Here is a 17640-nt window from a genome sequence, read left to right on the forward strand (position 1 = left end):
AGTCCATGCTCAAGGAACTTGGAATACATGCTCAAACACCATGTCTTTGGTGTGATAATCTTGGTGCCACATACCTTTCTGCTAACCCTGTGTTTCATGCAAGGACAAAACACATTGAGATTGACTATCATTTTGTGAGAGAAAGAATTGCAAGCAAGGAGTTGGAGATTCGATTTATTCCTTCAAAAGATCAAGTTGCAGATGGGTTTACAAAAGCCTTGGCTACAAGAAAATTCGAAGAGTTCAAAACGTAATCTCAACTTGAGAAGTTCACATTAAGGGGGCGTGATAGATGTATAATACTGACATGTCCATATGTATAAATGGCGCGTCAGTATTGTATGTCTAACAAGATGCTCCAAGAGCTTTTCAACCCTTGATATGAGATCCAAAGGTCATCTAAGAATGCACTAGATCTAGGTGTAATTACGGACTCCTGGGTGTGTCTTTTTGTCAAATATGTGTGAACTCTCTCCGTGACCTTTTTATCTCAGATCCAACGACTGGGAAGCTCCTAGAGCACCCAACCTTAGGTGCTCTGCCGTCCAGGTACGTCCCTAAGAATGACAAGACGATCCTGCTAAGCGATCGACTAAGTTGAAAACAATTGGATGGGTTGATGAGTGTTATGTGTTATCCCTTATCGTCGTTGCTCCTTTCTTTGATGAAACAGACCAATATGGAGAGGAGCCCCTACGTTTTTTTAATTAAGATAGAAGGAAGTGTGAGACCCATGTTAGAACAGAGGTTCGAACAGGCGCCAGCTAGGAGGTGCCACTGGGTTAAGAGCCCATCAACTCATCCTTGCAGCTACTGGACATGTCTAGCACAAAGAGAGAATATCAAGTGCTCCTATGACACCAGTTTGGAAATTTCAATTTTATATGTGTCAAAACAATTTGAATTTTTTTGTGAATGTTCATCACATATGTGTCTACAACCCCTAAAAAATTCACATCAAAATCTGAAATACACAAAAAGAACCAAAAAAGAGAAGGCCTCCTTTGGTTTAGAGAAATCTTGTACAAATTTCATAGGATATGATTTCTATAGAAAAAATTACTCTAGAGCCATTTGGTTTGTAGGAATAGAATCCTATTCTTATGAAGGAATTCTTCCTATCATCCACATTTCATAGGAAAATAAACATTAGCCTAGACTCAATGGAAAAAAATCCTATAATATGAATCAAAGGGCATCTCCTTTCCTATTCTTACTCATAGGATTTGAGATATATGTCATCTCATTTCCTATGACTTTTCTATTTCTACAATTTTCCTACCCTATGAACCAAAAGAGGCCTAAATCTATTTCAGTTCTCTTTGTGTGTTTTGGATATAGGTCTGATTTTTTTAGACGTTGTAGACACATATGTGATGAACATTCATGATTTTTTTTGACAAATCTAAAATTGAAATTTTCAAATTGATATCATGGGAGCATTTGAGTGATGGTATAATCTGGTATTCTCCCATGGATGGAGTTGTACGGGGACAGCTCAAGCAAAGGAAATGGTTGTCCCTTGATGGATTGTTAGAATAAATCTGAGACGCTTTATCGATCATTTGAGGACTAAGCAATCACACGAGCACGACACCGAAATTTATTAACGAGGTTCACTAATATGGTTACATCTTCGGGTCCTGACTACGGGCGCTCTTCCCCATGACATCGTCACAATACCGCACCCCGGCTGTCCGGGCGCCGGCACACACCGTCGGCCGTGCCCATGCTATTATGTTGACATAGGTTACATTGTGTGTATACCCTCGCTATATATGAGAGGCCTAGGATACAAGTATCATATTAGGACACAACTCCTACCCTATCTATACACAGTCCAAAACAAAGTCCAACTGTAACCTACCTTGTACAATAATATTCGACACAACTCTAACAAACTCCACCTTGACGAATATTATCCACCACCTTGGATTCATCGATGCGTCGAACCCCCGTGTACATTGGACTTGAGATATGCCATGAGCACCGCTACTACTTCCAGGCTCCATGTGACTCCACCTGCAACCGTACTCCCTTCTCGTCTTCTTCAAAGTCAACACTCGAGCAAAAATTAAGTTCCTCGTTACTCTACTTTGTGCTCCCAACTTTTGGAGCCGTTCAACACCATCACACACTGACCATGTCTGCGTGAAAGTGAACAACTTACATATTGGACGCCACATATAAGAGTTACCTGAACTCAACGTCATCGCTCTTTCTTGACTGCTTGTCTGAAACTTGAAAGAATTTCATCGTCGCCCTGTCACCCTGAGTCAAATTCACAGTTGTCTCACCCTTCTTCCGGATAGTCTTTGACATGTCCCATAGCTATAGCACTCCGCCTCCTTCTCTACTTGTCATCCGCATTTTGCCATGTGCACTGAATACCACAGAATATACGGTCGTGTACCCTCTCAGCTTTTGACAATTTCATACTTTCCTCCACTTTCTCAGATTCTTCACGGTCAACTCATGTCCATCAACTAGCACTGGTAGACCCAGTCACCAACTTGGATCTGGTACACGTCAACGCTGCTTCAGCACCCCTGCACACTTTGTCTAACAACATATCTGACCACTAGTGCCTTGGCCTGTTGCAGTGTCCCGTGCTTACCGCACGCCTCGCCGCTGTCACCACATCGAACCTCTGCTGTCCTGGTCGAGTCTTTAGGGCCGTGGACCCACACCACTCAAACCTCTGCTGCAGAGAACCATCGATCATCACCGACCAGTGCCGAGTATCACGTCTCCATCAGACCACTGGTACCCAGTCCGAACCACGTGTCTCTCGCTTTACCCGCTGAAATAGGCTTCGACTCTCCATGCATTTACGCCGTAGCCCCTCCATTAGCACAGAGTGAAGTCTTCCGCCAGACTCCAGCTCCACCTTCAACATGACTCCATGGTGGTTGTACGTGTCATCCCCGCGTCCCGTCGACTTCAAACTCTCATGTGTGCATTGTCTTGAATCAACCCTGCGCCATAGTCTTGTCGAAGCCGCAGAAGCCCTCAGGCCTGCACCACGTGTTTTCACACCCCAGAAGTCGGTCACCATCAGCATCACGCTCCTATGTCGTCGTCGCTGAAATCACCGCCGTCTTCTGCTTTGACCAACATCCGTCGATCCATCGGACAGTCCAATCCGACCCAGCTGAAATTATCCGACTACAACCATGCTCCACCCTGCGTCGTGTCCGCCCGCAAATCTGTGCATTGCTTGACGCCTTGTGTTTGCATGATCCTTGTACACACACTCCAGGCTTCACGAACCTCATGCGCATGTCGTAGACCTGCCAGCAAACCGATAGGAAACACACGTGCAATTAGCAACACATCCAAAAGAAAATAACTTCCGGGTAGCCTTCGTGGTTCACCAAGCATGTGCCTCACATCTCCCAATGTCATTACCTTCCATGTTGCTATCCATGCCACGTAAATACCATCACCTGCCGCCCTATACTAGTGTTCCTAACCACTAGAACAACTTGCCTATTGTGGATGATAACAGCGCCGACACTATAAGGACGTGCAGCTGCGCTATTTCTTGCATGTATACTATATCACTTAATTTTCTAATTATTTACAAAAAACATCGTGAATTTGAATAAGTTCATCGTTTTAGAAAAAGAGTTCACAAAAATTGAAAAAAACTCAACAATTTTGAAAAAGTTCATCAGATTTTAAAAAAGTTCATCAGACTTCAAAGTTCAATTAATTTGGAAAAGTTCATCAAGTTGACAAAAGGTTTATCAATTTTGTAAAAAGTTCACCGTTATGAAAAAAGTTCACCATTTTGAAGAAAAAAGTTCACTGTTTTGAAAAAAATTCATCGATTTTGACGAAAAGTTCATCAAGTAGAAAGAAGTTTATCAATTTTGAAAAAATTTCACCATTTTGAAAAAAAGTTCATTGATTTGAAAATAGTTCAGCGGTTTTGAAGAAAAAGTTCATCAAGTAGAAAGAAGTTTTATCAATTTTGAAAAAAGTTCATAGATTTGAAAAATGGATCATCAATTTAGAAAAAGTTCATCGACTTGAAATAAAGTTCACAAAAAATAAAGTTCACGAAAATAGTTCATCGATTTTGAAGAAAAAATCATTGACTTTGAAAAAATGCATCGAGTTTGAAAAAGTTCATTGATTTTAAATAAAAGTTCATCAATCTGAAAATAGTTCATAGAATCTGAAAAAAAAATCATGCATTTGAAAAAGAAATACAGAATGGGAAAAAGAAAAAAGAAAGAAAAGTAAAAAACTGTTCCAAAAAGTGGGGGATTCCGCGACCGTGACAAAGAATAAACCAAACATGATTGTACTGGACATATATGTAGGTTTATCGTAGTGGTTTTTGCGCTGCACTTTGAACCTAGATATCAAAGGTTCGAACCCTGCCTCAGACGCCGTTTTTTGCTTTGATTCAGTTTGAACAGAATTAAAAAAAAAAGACAATGGGCCGGCCCGGCGCAGCAGGGGGGGGTGTGCCCGATTGCATAATGTACTGTAACGGGCGCAGCGGGCGCCCTTTAGGATTTGCCTCTTTTTTTTGTCCAAACAAATCTCACAAACTAGCGTTATACAGCAACGCTCAACACAAAAAAGCCACAAGCACCGCTGGGCCTCGTAGCCTTGTTCCACCAGCCAACCGCGACCGTCCTGTGGCCCGCACGCTCTGCTAGGCCTTGCTGCGCTTTAGGGCACCAACGCGCGCGCGTGCGTCAACGCGCCGTCTGTCAAACGCATCTTGTCGAGAGCCGCTCTTTCCGATCGCTGCAATCTTTGCCGACGGCATCGTAATCTTGCCGTGTGCAGTCTGATTCCCTCGCTTCCGGACGACTTGCATGCCGTACATACGATCCGATCTCCCGACTGCTTCCACACGGACGATACGAAAAATTGACAAATTTCCTCTCAGATCACCACAATTGCGACCTTCAAATAACCTAGCTCACGATACCACTTGTTAGAATAAATCTGAAATGTTTTATCGATCATCTAAGTATCAAGCAATCACACAAGCACGACACCGAGATTTATTAACGAAGTTCATCAATATAACTACATCCCGGGGCCTGACTACGGGCGCTCCTTCCCGTGACACCGTCACAACACCGCACCCGGTTGCCCGGACGCCGGCACACACCGCCGACCGTGCTCGTGCTATTATGTTGACATATATTACATCGTGTGTCTACCCTCAATATATATGAGAGGCCTAGTATACAAGTGTCATATTAGGACACAACTCCTACCCTATCTACACATAGTCTAAAACAAAGTCCAATTATAACCTATCTTGTAAAGTAATATTTGAGACAACTCTAACATAGATAAATTGTACAGCTCCCTTCTCCTTTTACTTCACATGCTTTCTTTCATGTCTAGGAGTACGTATTTCAAGGGAGACAAATTAAGCTTCATTCTCCTTCTGATCCATTTGTGAGTACAGAGTATTTTTTTTCTTTTCTTTCTTTTTTTATGAGAGAAAAGAGTATGAGTCTTTTTTAAGGAAAGACCATCATGTCCAATTTTATTGATTAATCAAAAGAAATACACTATCTACGAGCTTGCTCACCAGACAATCTGAAGACTCGTATATCCAACTAGAAGAAACTTTATTACAATAACTAAAACTAGCTAGCACATGTGTCGCTTGATTTGCTAATCAAAAACAATGCTTAAACTTGACCTTCCTAACATAGTAAGGGAGATGCGTCCTTTGGCAAGAAAATTGGCCGAGGAAACTGATCTCTCCAAGTATCATCCGGTTTATGATGCTGAAAACGCAAAGGTGAAGGCGCCGGTTCATCAGGCTGTGGATCTTATCCCGCCAACACATAAGCACACCTTTGCTCCTAACATTGACCCGTCAACCCTTATAGACGATGAAGCCGTTTTCAAAGCTTTGAGTGGATCAATTGGGCCACCTCTGACGTCCAGCCAACAGGTGAAGAAGAAGAAGAAGAACCGGTGCAAAACAACCCGGAATCCTAAACACGCCAAGGCCAAGACAATATGAGCACCATCATAATCATCTTGCAAAGAGAAAGATGGTACATATGCATATTTTAACATATTAACATCATTTTCAACATCCTCATCAAAGTAATCCCTTGACTAATCCACCTCTCTTGGATCATGCACGATTGTCGATTTATTGCATTACCCACTTAGGATTCGAGGTTGGTATAGAATGGACTTCTAAGTCGCATGAGTTCGGCTCCACAAGGCTAGAGCTTGACACTGCGGGAAAATATCAGGTGCTACGGTAGCACCTAAGGTTAGATGCTCCAAGAGCTTTTCAACCCTTGATCTGAGATCCAAAGGTCATCTAAGAAAGCACTAGATCTGGGTGTAATAACGGACTCCTAAGGGTGTTTTTTTGCAAATATGTGTGAACTCTCTCCGTGACCTTTGGATCTCATATCTAACGGCTGGGAAGCTCCTGGAGCACCTAACCTTAGGTGCTCTATCATCCAAGTACGTCCCTAAGAATGACAAGATGATCCTGCTAAGCGATCGATCTAAGATGAAAACAATTGGATGGGTTGATGAGTGTTATGTGTTATCCCTTGTCATCGTTGCTCCTTTCTTTGACGAAACAGACCAATATGGGGAGGAGCCCCTAATTTTTTTAGTTAAGATAAGAAGGAAGTGTGAGACCCATGTTAGAACAGAGATTCGAACAGGCGCCAGCTAGGAGGTGCCACTGAGTTAAGAGCCCATCAACTCATCATTGCAGCTACTGGACAGGTCAAGCACAAAGAGAGAATATCAAGTGCTTCCATGACACCAGTTTGGAAATTTCAATTTTAGATGTGTCAAAAAAAATTCGAAAAAAATTTGTGAATGTTCATCACATATGTGTCTACAACCGCTAAAAAATTTATATCAAAATCTGAAATACACGAAGAGAGCCAAAATAGAGAAGGCCTCCTTTCATTTAGAGAAATCTTATAGGAATTTCATAGGATAGGATTTCTATAGGAAAAATTTCTCTAGAGCCATTTGGTTGGTAGGAATGAAATCCTATTCCTATGGAGGAATTCTTCCTATCCTCCACATTTTATAGGAAAATAAACATTAGTCTAGACTCAATGAAAAGAATCCTATGATGTGAATCAAAGGGCATCTTCTTTCCTATTCCTACTCATAGGACTTGAGAAACATGTCATTTCATTTCCTATGACTTTTTTATTTCTACGATTTTCCTACCCTATGAACCAAAGGAGGCCTAAATCTATTTTGGTTCTCTTTGTGTGTTTTGGATATAGATCTGATTTTTTTAGACGTTGTAGACACATATATGATGAACATTCATGAATTTTTTTTTGACAAATCTAAAATTGAGAATTTTCAAATAGATATCGTCGAAGCATTTGAGTGATGGTATCATCTAATATTCTCCCATGGGTGTACGGAACAGCTCAAGCAAAGGAAATGGCCGTCCCTTGATGGATAAATTGTACAGTGCCCTTTTCCTTTTACTTCACATGCTTTCGTTCATGTCTAGGATTACGTATTTCAAGGGAGACAAATTAAGCTGCATTCTCCTTCTGATCCATTTGTGAGTACAGAGTATTTTTTTCCTTTTCTTTCTTTTTTTATGAGAGAAAAGAGTACGAGTCTTTTTTTAAGAAAAGACCATCATGTCCAATTTTATTGATTAATCAAAAGAGATACACTATCTACGAGCTTGCTTACCAGACAATTTAGAGGCTCGTAGGTCCAACTAGAAGAAACTTTATTACAATAACTAAAACTAGGCAAGGTAGAGATGTCCACACACTCCACGAATATCGTTGCCGCTGCGTCCCACCAAGTAGTCTGACCGGAGCGGCAATTGATCACCGTAAGAGAGTCGGATTCCGCTTCAACTCGTTGGAACCCTAGGCTATTTGCCAAGTTCAGTCCGTCTCTCATCGCCATTGCCTCTGATGTCATTGCTTCCGCGGCATAGCAGGTAAACTTACATTGAGCTGCAAGGAAGATACCTAGTTCATCTCTAATAATTGTTGACGTAGCTCCAACTCCTTCCTCTACAAAAAAGGCTGCATCGAGTCTTTTCGTTGATCCATTCGCTTGGCTTTTGTGTGTTGCATGACGGAAGCCTCGCCTTATCGGAACGAAGTGCAATAAGTAGGGAAACAATGAAACAAAGAATGGTTTTCCTCTATAGACTGAAAATTAGCATGGTTGAACAGTAGTGCACGAGCGTGCTTACGGTAGAGAAAGAGAACGGTGATGATTCTTGCATCACTCGGGCGCCATCAAAACACGGCAAAGCTGATCACATGCAACTTCAGCAAGCAAACACGAAGGCAGCCACACGTGTTTGCTCGAACCAGTTCTGCCGCCTGCCTTACAACACGAAGGCCGTGACGCGCTCGTGGAAATGCCTCACCCGGATCGGAGCGGAAACTGGCTATGTTTTCTACAGTCCTACAGGCGGGCTGCCGATATCCTCTCCACCAAGGAGTGCATTACTGGATTCTTTTTTTCTTTATTTGTGGGAAGCATTTTTAGCTTCTTACAAATGGTACGTATTTTTCCCGCAAAAAAATGTTACATATTTTCTAAATAACAATCGCACAAGCAAAGAAAACACTATAGCCCTTTTCTGGTAGAGCATTAGAGAGAAACCAATATGCTATAACTTGTACTTTCTCCGTCCGGAATTATTTGTCATGTCACTCGAATGGATGTATCTAACTAGAGGTACGGAGGGAGGCACATCAATAAATGCAGCGGGTAAGAGTTTCAGGTTCTGCCGGGTGCTCAAGTTGCGAATGAAGAAGTACTACAACCTCTTATCATTGCATTTACGCAATCTAATCGCAGTTCGAATAGCAGCTTCTCCTGCTCCATTAATTTCTCCACGAACATCCTGGGATCTGGACCATGTGTGGATGTGTACTTCACCAGCATGATCATGGCATTTGAAATGTCTCCCAGGGCCCTTACTTTATTTAAAACATGATCAGCGTCCACTGCATTGACGACATCCTGATAAAAAAATAAAAATGAAGTAAGAAAACCAAAAAAGATATTGCATTGTATGTATGACAGGTTGTAAATAGTGGTGGTTGAGTGCAGGTGCAACAGTTACGGCCTTATGGGTGAAACTGAGAGGGGTGAGATTAGTGAGCTAAGGCTACGCTACACACAAAATCATGGAGCACCAGACTTGTACAAAGAAAAAAGAAAGGCACCACCCCACTGTGAAGAAGCATGGCAATAATGATATTGGATACACTCCTTCTATAAACTTGTAATGTGTAGCTGATCTAAACTTGAGACGACCCTGCTCTGCTCACCATAACTAAGACTCAATAAAGGCAATTCCCAACCTCATACTACATCTATCCGGGGAAAAAAAACTTCTACATCTACTATCTATTAACAAGAGTTGACTGATCCTAGTTCAGAGTTTAGCTAGTTGAAAAATGAGTTTTAGTTGATACGGCAATTAGGAGGCGTGCAAATATCTTGCGTTCAAGAGATTAAATAGAAGGTCAGAAGGTGAAGGAGGTGGACAATATTGGCATCAAGCTCTGGTACATTGATAAGAGCCTCAAGAATGGTGTGGTGGATGTAAGAAGGAAAGGGGATAGGTCCATCTTAGTTAAGCTTGGCTTTCATGATATGGTCTTAAACGTAATTAGTGCGTATGCCCCCCAATTGGATGACTCGTTTGATGACACTAATACGCACTTTGTGCGGACGACCCAAGAATCTGATATCAAAGAGACAATGAAAAGGATGGAGGGGGGGTTAAGGCGATAGGCCCTGATTGTATTTCAATCGAGGTGTGGAGATGTCCCAGGGATATAGTTATAGTATGGCTGACAGATAAGGACATCGTTACCATGGATACAGCCAAAACTATTGCTATTTCCTCTATATTTGATCAAGAAATGATGCCAATGCAAAGGAAGATGATTAGGTGTGACGATGCAGGAAGCGACCACAAAGGTCTAGTCCCTGCAAGCAATCAAAGAACAAACAAAAACTATGATAATAAGCAATCTGAATATTGCGATTATATAGATGAAGTACGGATATAGGTGGGGGTTCCATAAGTGGTCTTGGTGTCCTCGTTGGACACAAACAAAGTACACGAAGTTGCAGCAATGCCTAACTTTTAACTAAACAGAACCCAAAGAAAAGCTACAAGATTGATATACTTATGTAGGACAAAGGGGTGGCAGTCAAGGGGAAGGACGAACGTCCCAAGGCAGCCAAAACCCAACCCTAAGTCGTACAAGGCCCATGGGCCCAAGTGCAGGCAACACAGCACCTTTTAACTTGGATTTTGACTCGGATTCAGCAACAACGTCGCACAGTTTTTTTACGATAACGAATTTGAAGGTGGATCCAATTGGGTTTGGAAGTCCACAAGATAAGCTTTCCAACAAAAAAAAGTTCACCCAGTTCGGAGTCCGGATGTGGAAGTTATAGACATCACGGAGTTATAGATTGCGCTGGCAGATCCATCAAACTAACCACCCCAGAAGGAGCAAGGATCAGGTTTGCATCAGACCGCAAACTAAAAAGACGACATGCCTATGTTGCATTGAATTTGTGGTCATACAAGAATGGAATGAGTTCGGACGATGATATACATGATCGGCTAGGCATAGCATCAATCGAAGAAAAGCAATGGCTGAGATGGTTAGGCCATGTCCGAAGGGGGCCCCTGGGGGCACTAGTGCATAGTGGAATCCTAAGCCACGATAATAATGCGAGAGGAAGGAGAAGGACAAAATTGGCATGGGAGGAGGCAACAGAAAAAGACTTGAAAGAATGGGATATAACCAAAGATTTGGATTTTTTTTGAAACTATGATGATTTTTATAGCAAATTCGGAAACTATACACCCTAATGGAGAAAAATCAAAAGTATCACCCCGTCGGCCTCCTCTTGGCCGAAAAGGGACTTTTCGGCCTCCTGTTGGCCGAAGAGGGACTTTTCGGCCAACCGTTGGCCGAAGAGGGACTTTTCGGCCAACCGTTGGCCAAAAAGGACTTTTCAGCCAACCGTTGGCCAAAAAGGACTTTTCGGCCAACAGTTGGCCAAAGAGTCCCTCTTCGGCCAACACCTGCTCTGCTGTTTAAAAAAAATTCATATCAAATAGGATTTTTAGTATTTTAATTTGATTCTTTTTGCATTAGATTTGAAATTTTATGAAGTTTCTGTAGATATCAAGTTTGACTAGATTTGAAAGTTTGAATTTAATTTTTTCATGAATTTGCTCAAATAACTAGATTGCCTATAATTTGAGTTAGGAGTATTTTTTAAGATGATTCTTTTTGCTAATGGTTCTTTGTGAATTTGTTTATCAGTAGTAATTAATTGGCGAATTTTAAAATTATTTAAAATTAGGTTTTTATGAAAACAGTTCTGTTGTAGTGTTTGTTAGGTTTTATGCTATTTCTTTTAATTTTAATTGCTTTAAATTTTTTTCTTTAGTTTTTTGACATATTCTTTTTGTTTCTGTTTAGGTATCAGTAGCTATTTTATCTGTAGTATTTTTTGTATTTTATTTCTTTTATCCTACTAGAAATCTTGTTTTGAGCTTCATAGGAGTTTATATTTAAAAGTGCCTTGTAAATCCTGTACAACCATTGCCATTTTATACATGAAAAAAAATACTTTCCCGCAATCTTTTTCCCTCATTTTCTTTGCCGCCATTTTATTTCCCGCCATTCTCTCCCGCCACACTAAGGAGTGCTGCATCGACGGAGGATGACGATGATGCCTTCATGTGGAGTGTGAAACACTGTGTGAGAGAAGTCATAAGTGTGAAACACTCTCCGATGATGATGACGAAGCTGCAAACACTTATGACTTCTACGATCGTGGACACCATGAGGCTCGTTTTATAAGTTGAGAAGTGAAGATGGCGAGAAAGAAGATGGCGGGAGAGAATGGCGGGAAAGAAAATGGAGGGAGAGAATGGTGGGAAATAAAATGGCGGGAGAAAATGGAGGGAGAGAATGACGTAAAAACCTAATTTTAAATAATCCTAAAATTCACTAATTAATTACTACTGATAAACAAAGTCACAAAGAACCAGTAGCAAAAAGAATCATCTAAAAAGAATACTCCTAGCTCAAATTATAGGCAATCTAGTGATTTGAGAAAATTCATGAAAATTCAAATTCAAACTTCCAAATCTAGTCAAACTTAATATCTACAGAAACTTCATAAAATTTCTAATCTAATGCAAAAAGAATCAAATTAAAATACTAAAAATCCTATTTGATATGAATTTTCTAAAAAGTAGAGCAGGTGTTGGCCGAAGAGGGACTCTTTGGCCAACTGTTGGCCGAAAAGTACTTTTTGGCCAACCGTTGGCCGAAAAGTCCTTTTTGGCCAACTGTTGGCCGAAAAGTCCCTCTTCGGCCAACAGGAGGCCGGAAAGTCCCTTTTCGGCCAACAAGAGGCCGACGGGGTGATACTTTTGATTTTTCTCCATTAGGGTGTATAGTTTCTGAATTTGCTATAAAAATCATCATAGTTTCAAAAAAAATCCAAAGATTTGTGCTTGAATAGGACTGCTTGGAAAGCCTATTCATGTACCTGAACCTTGATTAGTGGCTCCTGTTGAGTTTGAAGTTTTTAACTCTAGCCTCCCCCAACCTGATTGGGACTGAAAGACTTTGCTGTTGTTGTGTCTCAAGAAAGCATATCACAAAATCATACATAGTACTAAATTATACAGAAACCTATGTGACTGGGAAATGCAAATGACTAAACTTGCTTTATGGCAGACCACAATTTTTAGGTCGCCTTGTATATTGTGCAGTATTAAATGACACATTTATTTTGAATGGCTAAATGACACATTTGTATTGCTATTGATTTGGAATGTGAAACATAATTGATGAAGTAAAAGAACACTGCCAAGTGTAGGAGTGACTTACCGGACAAAACTCCCTAGTTGTAGGTTTTAGTTTTGCGCAATTGGCACTTTCAGCGGAACATTCTTGACTCAAACACTTTGTGACTGCACAAGAAAAATATGAAGGATAACTAAGTAGATACAATTTAGTAAGTAACAGGCAATGAAAATGTTCAGGGTTCAACCAACTGGAAAGAATACTGTTGAGTATACCTGCATTAGCAGGTACTGTTGGAATGCCTGCAAGAGTTTAGATATTGGTATTAGAAAGGAAAAGGCAAGCACCACTTATTCATTAGCGAAGAGTAGCCTGCAGGTGTCTAGGAAACTGCAGGGCACAACAAGAGATAAAAGGTCCAGATTGTAAGTGGGAACAGATATTGTGACTACTGACTAAAGTACATAACTAATAAACAGAGACAGAGGTAAGTGGGAACAATGAAAGTAACTGGAATAAACTTCTATATGGAGCAAATGATGGTATGTTACCTTCACTGCAAGAATCTGAATGTTCTTTGACCTCCTGCTTCCCAGCTAGCAAAGTTTCATCTGAAATCACACAAGTTTGTGCGTCATGGCTTGCCACATTTTGTTAGAAAGGAGAACTTTTGCAAAATATCTAGGTATATTAGGAAGTAGACTAACTTTTGCAAAATATATCATGCTTCTAGTTTTGAAACAATGATTGCACAGCATAAATCGACGAAAAACAAAGTGGCACGACTAATTCTTCCCGCAACATATTATAAGTTTATTACAAATGCTGTGTTTTAAGCAATGATAACAAATAAACCCAATACACTAAAGCAGTTCTTCTGATAGAAGAGCACAAGAAAGCAATATGCCATACTTATAACAAAATGAAGGCCATCACAAAATTCAAGCAATTCATACAGAACACCGGCTTATGCATGAACACAAAAAATGCGGGAAGGACAGAGTCAAGGCAGATATTTTTACCAATAATTTCCTCCAAATCCATAGGTTCACACGATAAGCCTGCAATTGAAACATATGATCATCAGTTAGCATGCTTAAACAGGAATAATCAGGTATCCTTATCGATCATACAATGGCTAAGTGAGAAACCTTGAGTGCATGGTGAGGAAGGACGCCTGCATGAAGCAAAAGGTTAAAATCTCTAATTTTACAAACTAGGAAACAGTGGAACAACGAGAGCATCAATTCTGTGCATACGATATATATACCTCTCTTTCTGAAGAAAACGGCGGGCAAGAAGAGATGCCGACATGCGGCCTATGTTCTTCTTCCTCTTATGCCTCCGGCAACCCCTGAATAATCAACAAGATAATGCGACAAGCCCGTTACTAGTTTAACTGTAAGTGCGGCTTCTCATGAACACGAGTAAATTGGATCCTCTACATAATGGACTCATAGCTGGAGATGGAGATGGGGATGAGGATGTTGTACTTACCTAAACCCGAAGGGGATTGTGTGACATGGGTGGCTTGGACACCGCGGCAACCGCAGCAGATGCCTGAACTCAGTGGTTCGCGTGACCAAGTCCTTGACAACCTGTGCGGCTTTGAGCCTAATGAGCCGCCAGTCCACGGGATCCCTGCGTGGAAGAAACATCGAGAGGCTCAAACAACAATCAATGAAAATAATGGGTAATTAGATAGATGAAGGGACGATTAGGCGAGGGAGAGAAGAGACGAGACCAGTAAGCCGGGTGAGAGCCATTGTATAAGATTGCGCAGACAGCATCGGCGTAGTGCGGGTCGGCCTCGATCATGCTGGAAGGGTAAGACTCGAGTTGGGTCCGGAGATCGTCGGCAGCATCGATGCACCCCAGCTTCCCCTGGGCCATGTCGTCGAGAACGCCGAGGCGAGTGATGAATCTGAGCGCGGTGTGCGCGTCGACCTCATCCCGGCACGGCAGGAAGCGGCTGAAGTACTCTCGCGCCTCCTGCCACCGGCCGTCCGCCACCAGGCGCCGCAGGAACCGCAGATCGAGAAAGACGCGCGTCTCGTGCTTCAGCCTGGATAGAAATTAAGGTCTATCGATCAGTGCCAGCTAGGAAGGTGGATCTTGGAGATAGAGCAAGAGATTAAGCCGTCGAATACGTACGCGTCGAAGGTGGCGGGAAGGTTGTTGCGGCGGAGAAAGGCGAGGAGTCGCCGGCGGCGGAATCGGTCCAGGCAGTGGTGCTCCATCACGCCTCGCTTGCCGCCAGATCTCGCCATCGCGCTCTGGGACGAGAGTAATTGGGGGATATCGCCGGAACGGGGGGCACTGCGTCTCGGATATCATAGTTGGATCCGATTAGGGCAGCGCCCGCCGGGGAGCGGCGATGGTGGGGGTGGGAGGAGGGGGAGACGGGAGGGTCGGGAATGGGAGTGGGGTGGGGAGGAGGCGGGGATGGGGTGGGAGCCTGGGAGGAGGGGGAAGGGTCGGGGAGAGGGCGGCGGGGGTCGGGGCCAAACCCCGCCCGGGCTGTGCCTGGCCCGTGGCCCGCCCTGTGCGGCCTTGCTTGTCCGCCTAGGCCAAGCCCGCGTGCCATGCACGGCACGGCGCACGGCACAGCCCGCCTGGCACGTTTAAGTAGGTTTTTTTAAAGAAAAATCCTTATCCTTTTGTAGTGTAGAGGAAGCTTTGTACTCTCTTTTTTCTTCTCGTGGATGGAAATTTTTAACGAGACAGCTACTAATAAAGCTCAATATTTATCCCATATGACACTTTATCTCACTTTTATTCATTTATTTATTTATGAATTTTCAGAATTTTCTTTATTTTTTGAAGTAATTGGCCCAAAATAGGCCCATGACGCATAAGTGCCAAACAGGCCCGCGTCGACCCATTTAGTACATATGTCCTGCTGGTCCATTATGTGTCGTATGCGTAGCAGTGCTCTATGTGTTACACCATCTCCAAGAGAATATAACTCACGCATAAAGACATGAACTGTCAAAGATGTCACACAAGGAAGATGTGGTATCATGCAATTGTTACTCCATCCGTCCCAAAATTTTTGTCTTTGATTTGTCTAAATACGGATATACCTAATTACGTTTTAGTGTTAGATACATCCGTATCTAGAAAAATCTAAGACAAGAATTTTGGGATGGAGGGAGTACATCTTCTGTAACGCCCGGATAATTAAATGACAGTAAAACTCTGCTAATGATGCCACGTCACCTTCATTATTGTTGATAATCTTTCGTTAGTTCAAAACCGATTCAAAAATCAATTCAAAATATGACAAACTACAAAAGTTTTCAAACCTTGAAACAAAAATGTTCGGTGGATGCCAAATATTGCACTGGTAATTATTGTGGAGAAAACATTTTTTTAGAAAGTGCCTAAATATTCTAAAATGAAATAAAACAGAAAAGAAAATAAATAAAAAGAAAAGGTGAAAATGAAATAAAAGGAAAAGAAACCCCCCCCCCACTGGACCAGGCGGCTCAGCTCACAGGCCCACCTGGCCCAGCTAGCCAACAGCCGGCCCGGCCCCCTGCCTCGTCTCCCTTCCCTGTTCCCCCGACCCGGGTAGGAACAGGGGCGCGTCCCCGCCTGACCGCCTCGCCGGCACCGACACCGGGAGGGGATAAGGCCGCCATGCCCCCGCCTCCTCGATCCCGCCTCCCACTCACCCACGCTCTCCCTCTCAGTCCCTGCGCCTCCCCTTTCCTCAGATCCACCTCGCTGCTTCCCCTTCCCCACCGCGTCCGAATGCCGCCATGGACCCGCCGCCGTGAAATGCGCGGCCAAAGCCATCGCCTCGCCTCGCCAGCGTGTCTGTCGTCTCTGCCATCGTCTTCCTCGTCGACCGGTGGCCGCAGCTGGAGCTCGGAGGCGTTGCTGCAACGGTCCCCTTCTTCCACATCTCCGGTCGCCGTCGTTCTTCACCAACTCCGGCGATGCCCCCTGCTACTACTAAACCACCATGGGCCATCTTGCGTGCCGCACGGTGAGCTCCTCCGCCTCCTGCTCCTCCTCGATAAGCCCCTCGCGCACCATAGCTACCTCATCGCCGTTGCCGTGAGACCGTCGCCGCGGATCGCCTCACCGCCGTGGCCATGCTCTCCGTCATGCTCGCTTGAGCACGGCATCGTGTTCCTGGTGCTTCCTGGAACCTAACGCACCCACGCACGCGCTTCCCCGTGGCCCTTAGCCCCTAGCTCGTTGAGCGCCCGAACGCGTCGCCGCACGCGCTCGTCAGCGGGAACCGTCCGGTGACCTTTTGGTCTCGGGCTCGTGCCCGTTGTGCTCGTACGCACACGTAGAGGCCTCCTGGCCTTATAGAGAGCTTGTTGCCGCGCCGCGTCGTCGTTCCCTCTCATGGCCAAACTCAGGCATCCGCCTCTCTGCTTGTTAACGCCGCTCCGGTGTGTCTCCGTCGTCGTCATCACCCCCACGTGATGCGGCCCGGTTCCAGCTTTCGAACGTGACCAAAAACACGGCGAACGGACCACCACCGCGGATTTCCGGCCACCTCCCGAGCCGCGCTGCCGCGTTTTGCCTCGCCGGGGCAACTCCGGCGCCAGCGCTGACCTGGTCACTGCATGTGGGCCTAGGGGCCCCAACTGGCCACATTGACCAAAGTCAACAGCACTAACGTGGCTCCCCTGTGTCTATGACATGCGGGCCCCACACCATAAACGAATAAAAATAAATAGATAAATTGCTAATTAATTAAATTAGTTAATTAAAAACTTAATCTCTCACTGACTACTAGGCCCCACCCGCTAATTAACCCATTTAGTTA

General features: G+C 43.5%; 1 protein-coding gene across 4 annotated transcripts; it reads right to left on the reverse strand.

The window, feature by feature from the left end:
• Positions 1-8600: 8600 nt before the first annotated feature.
• LOC119329648 lies at positions 8601-15255 on the reverse strand. 4 transcript variants are annotated; one of them, XM_037602711.1, is made up of 11 exons: positions 15000-15255; positions 14590-14910; positions 14343-14486; positions 14116-14199; positions 13979-14022; positions 13868-13906; positions 13397-13456; positions 13121-13147; positions 12930-13012; positions 12586-12668; positions 8875-9006 (listed from the first exon to the last, which is right to left on the reverse strand). In XM_037602711.1, exons 1-10 carry the CDS (start codon positions 15113-15115, stop codon positions 12597-12599), a joined length of 990 nt encoding a protein of 329 aa, XP_037458608.1. In that variant the 5' UTR covers positions 15116-15255; the 3' UTR covers positions 8875-9006; positions 12586-12596. The 4 variants fall into 4 exon arrangements, 3 of the variants coding, with proteins under 3 accessions (XP_037458607.1, XP_037458606.1, XP_037458608.1); XM_037602710.1 differs by lacking the exon at positions 12586-12668 and having other exon boundaries at positions 8601-9006; positions 13997-14022; XM_037602709.1 differs by lacking the exon at positions 12586-12668 and having other exon boundaries at positions 8601-9006.
• Positions 15256-17640: the final 2385 nt, after the last annotated feature.

The sequence above is a fragment of the Triticum dicoccoides genome, chromosome 7A (genome assembly GCF_002162155.2).
Source record: "Triticum dicoccoides isolate Atlit2015 ecotype Zavitan chromosome 7A, WEW_v2.0, whole genome shotgun sequence".
Lineage (NCBI taxonomy): Eukaryota > Viridiplantae > Streptophyta > Magnoliopsida > Poales > Poaceae > Triticum > Triticum dicoccoides.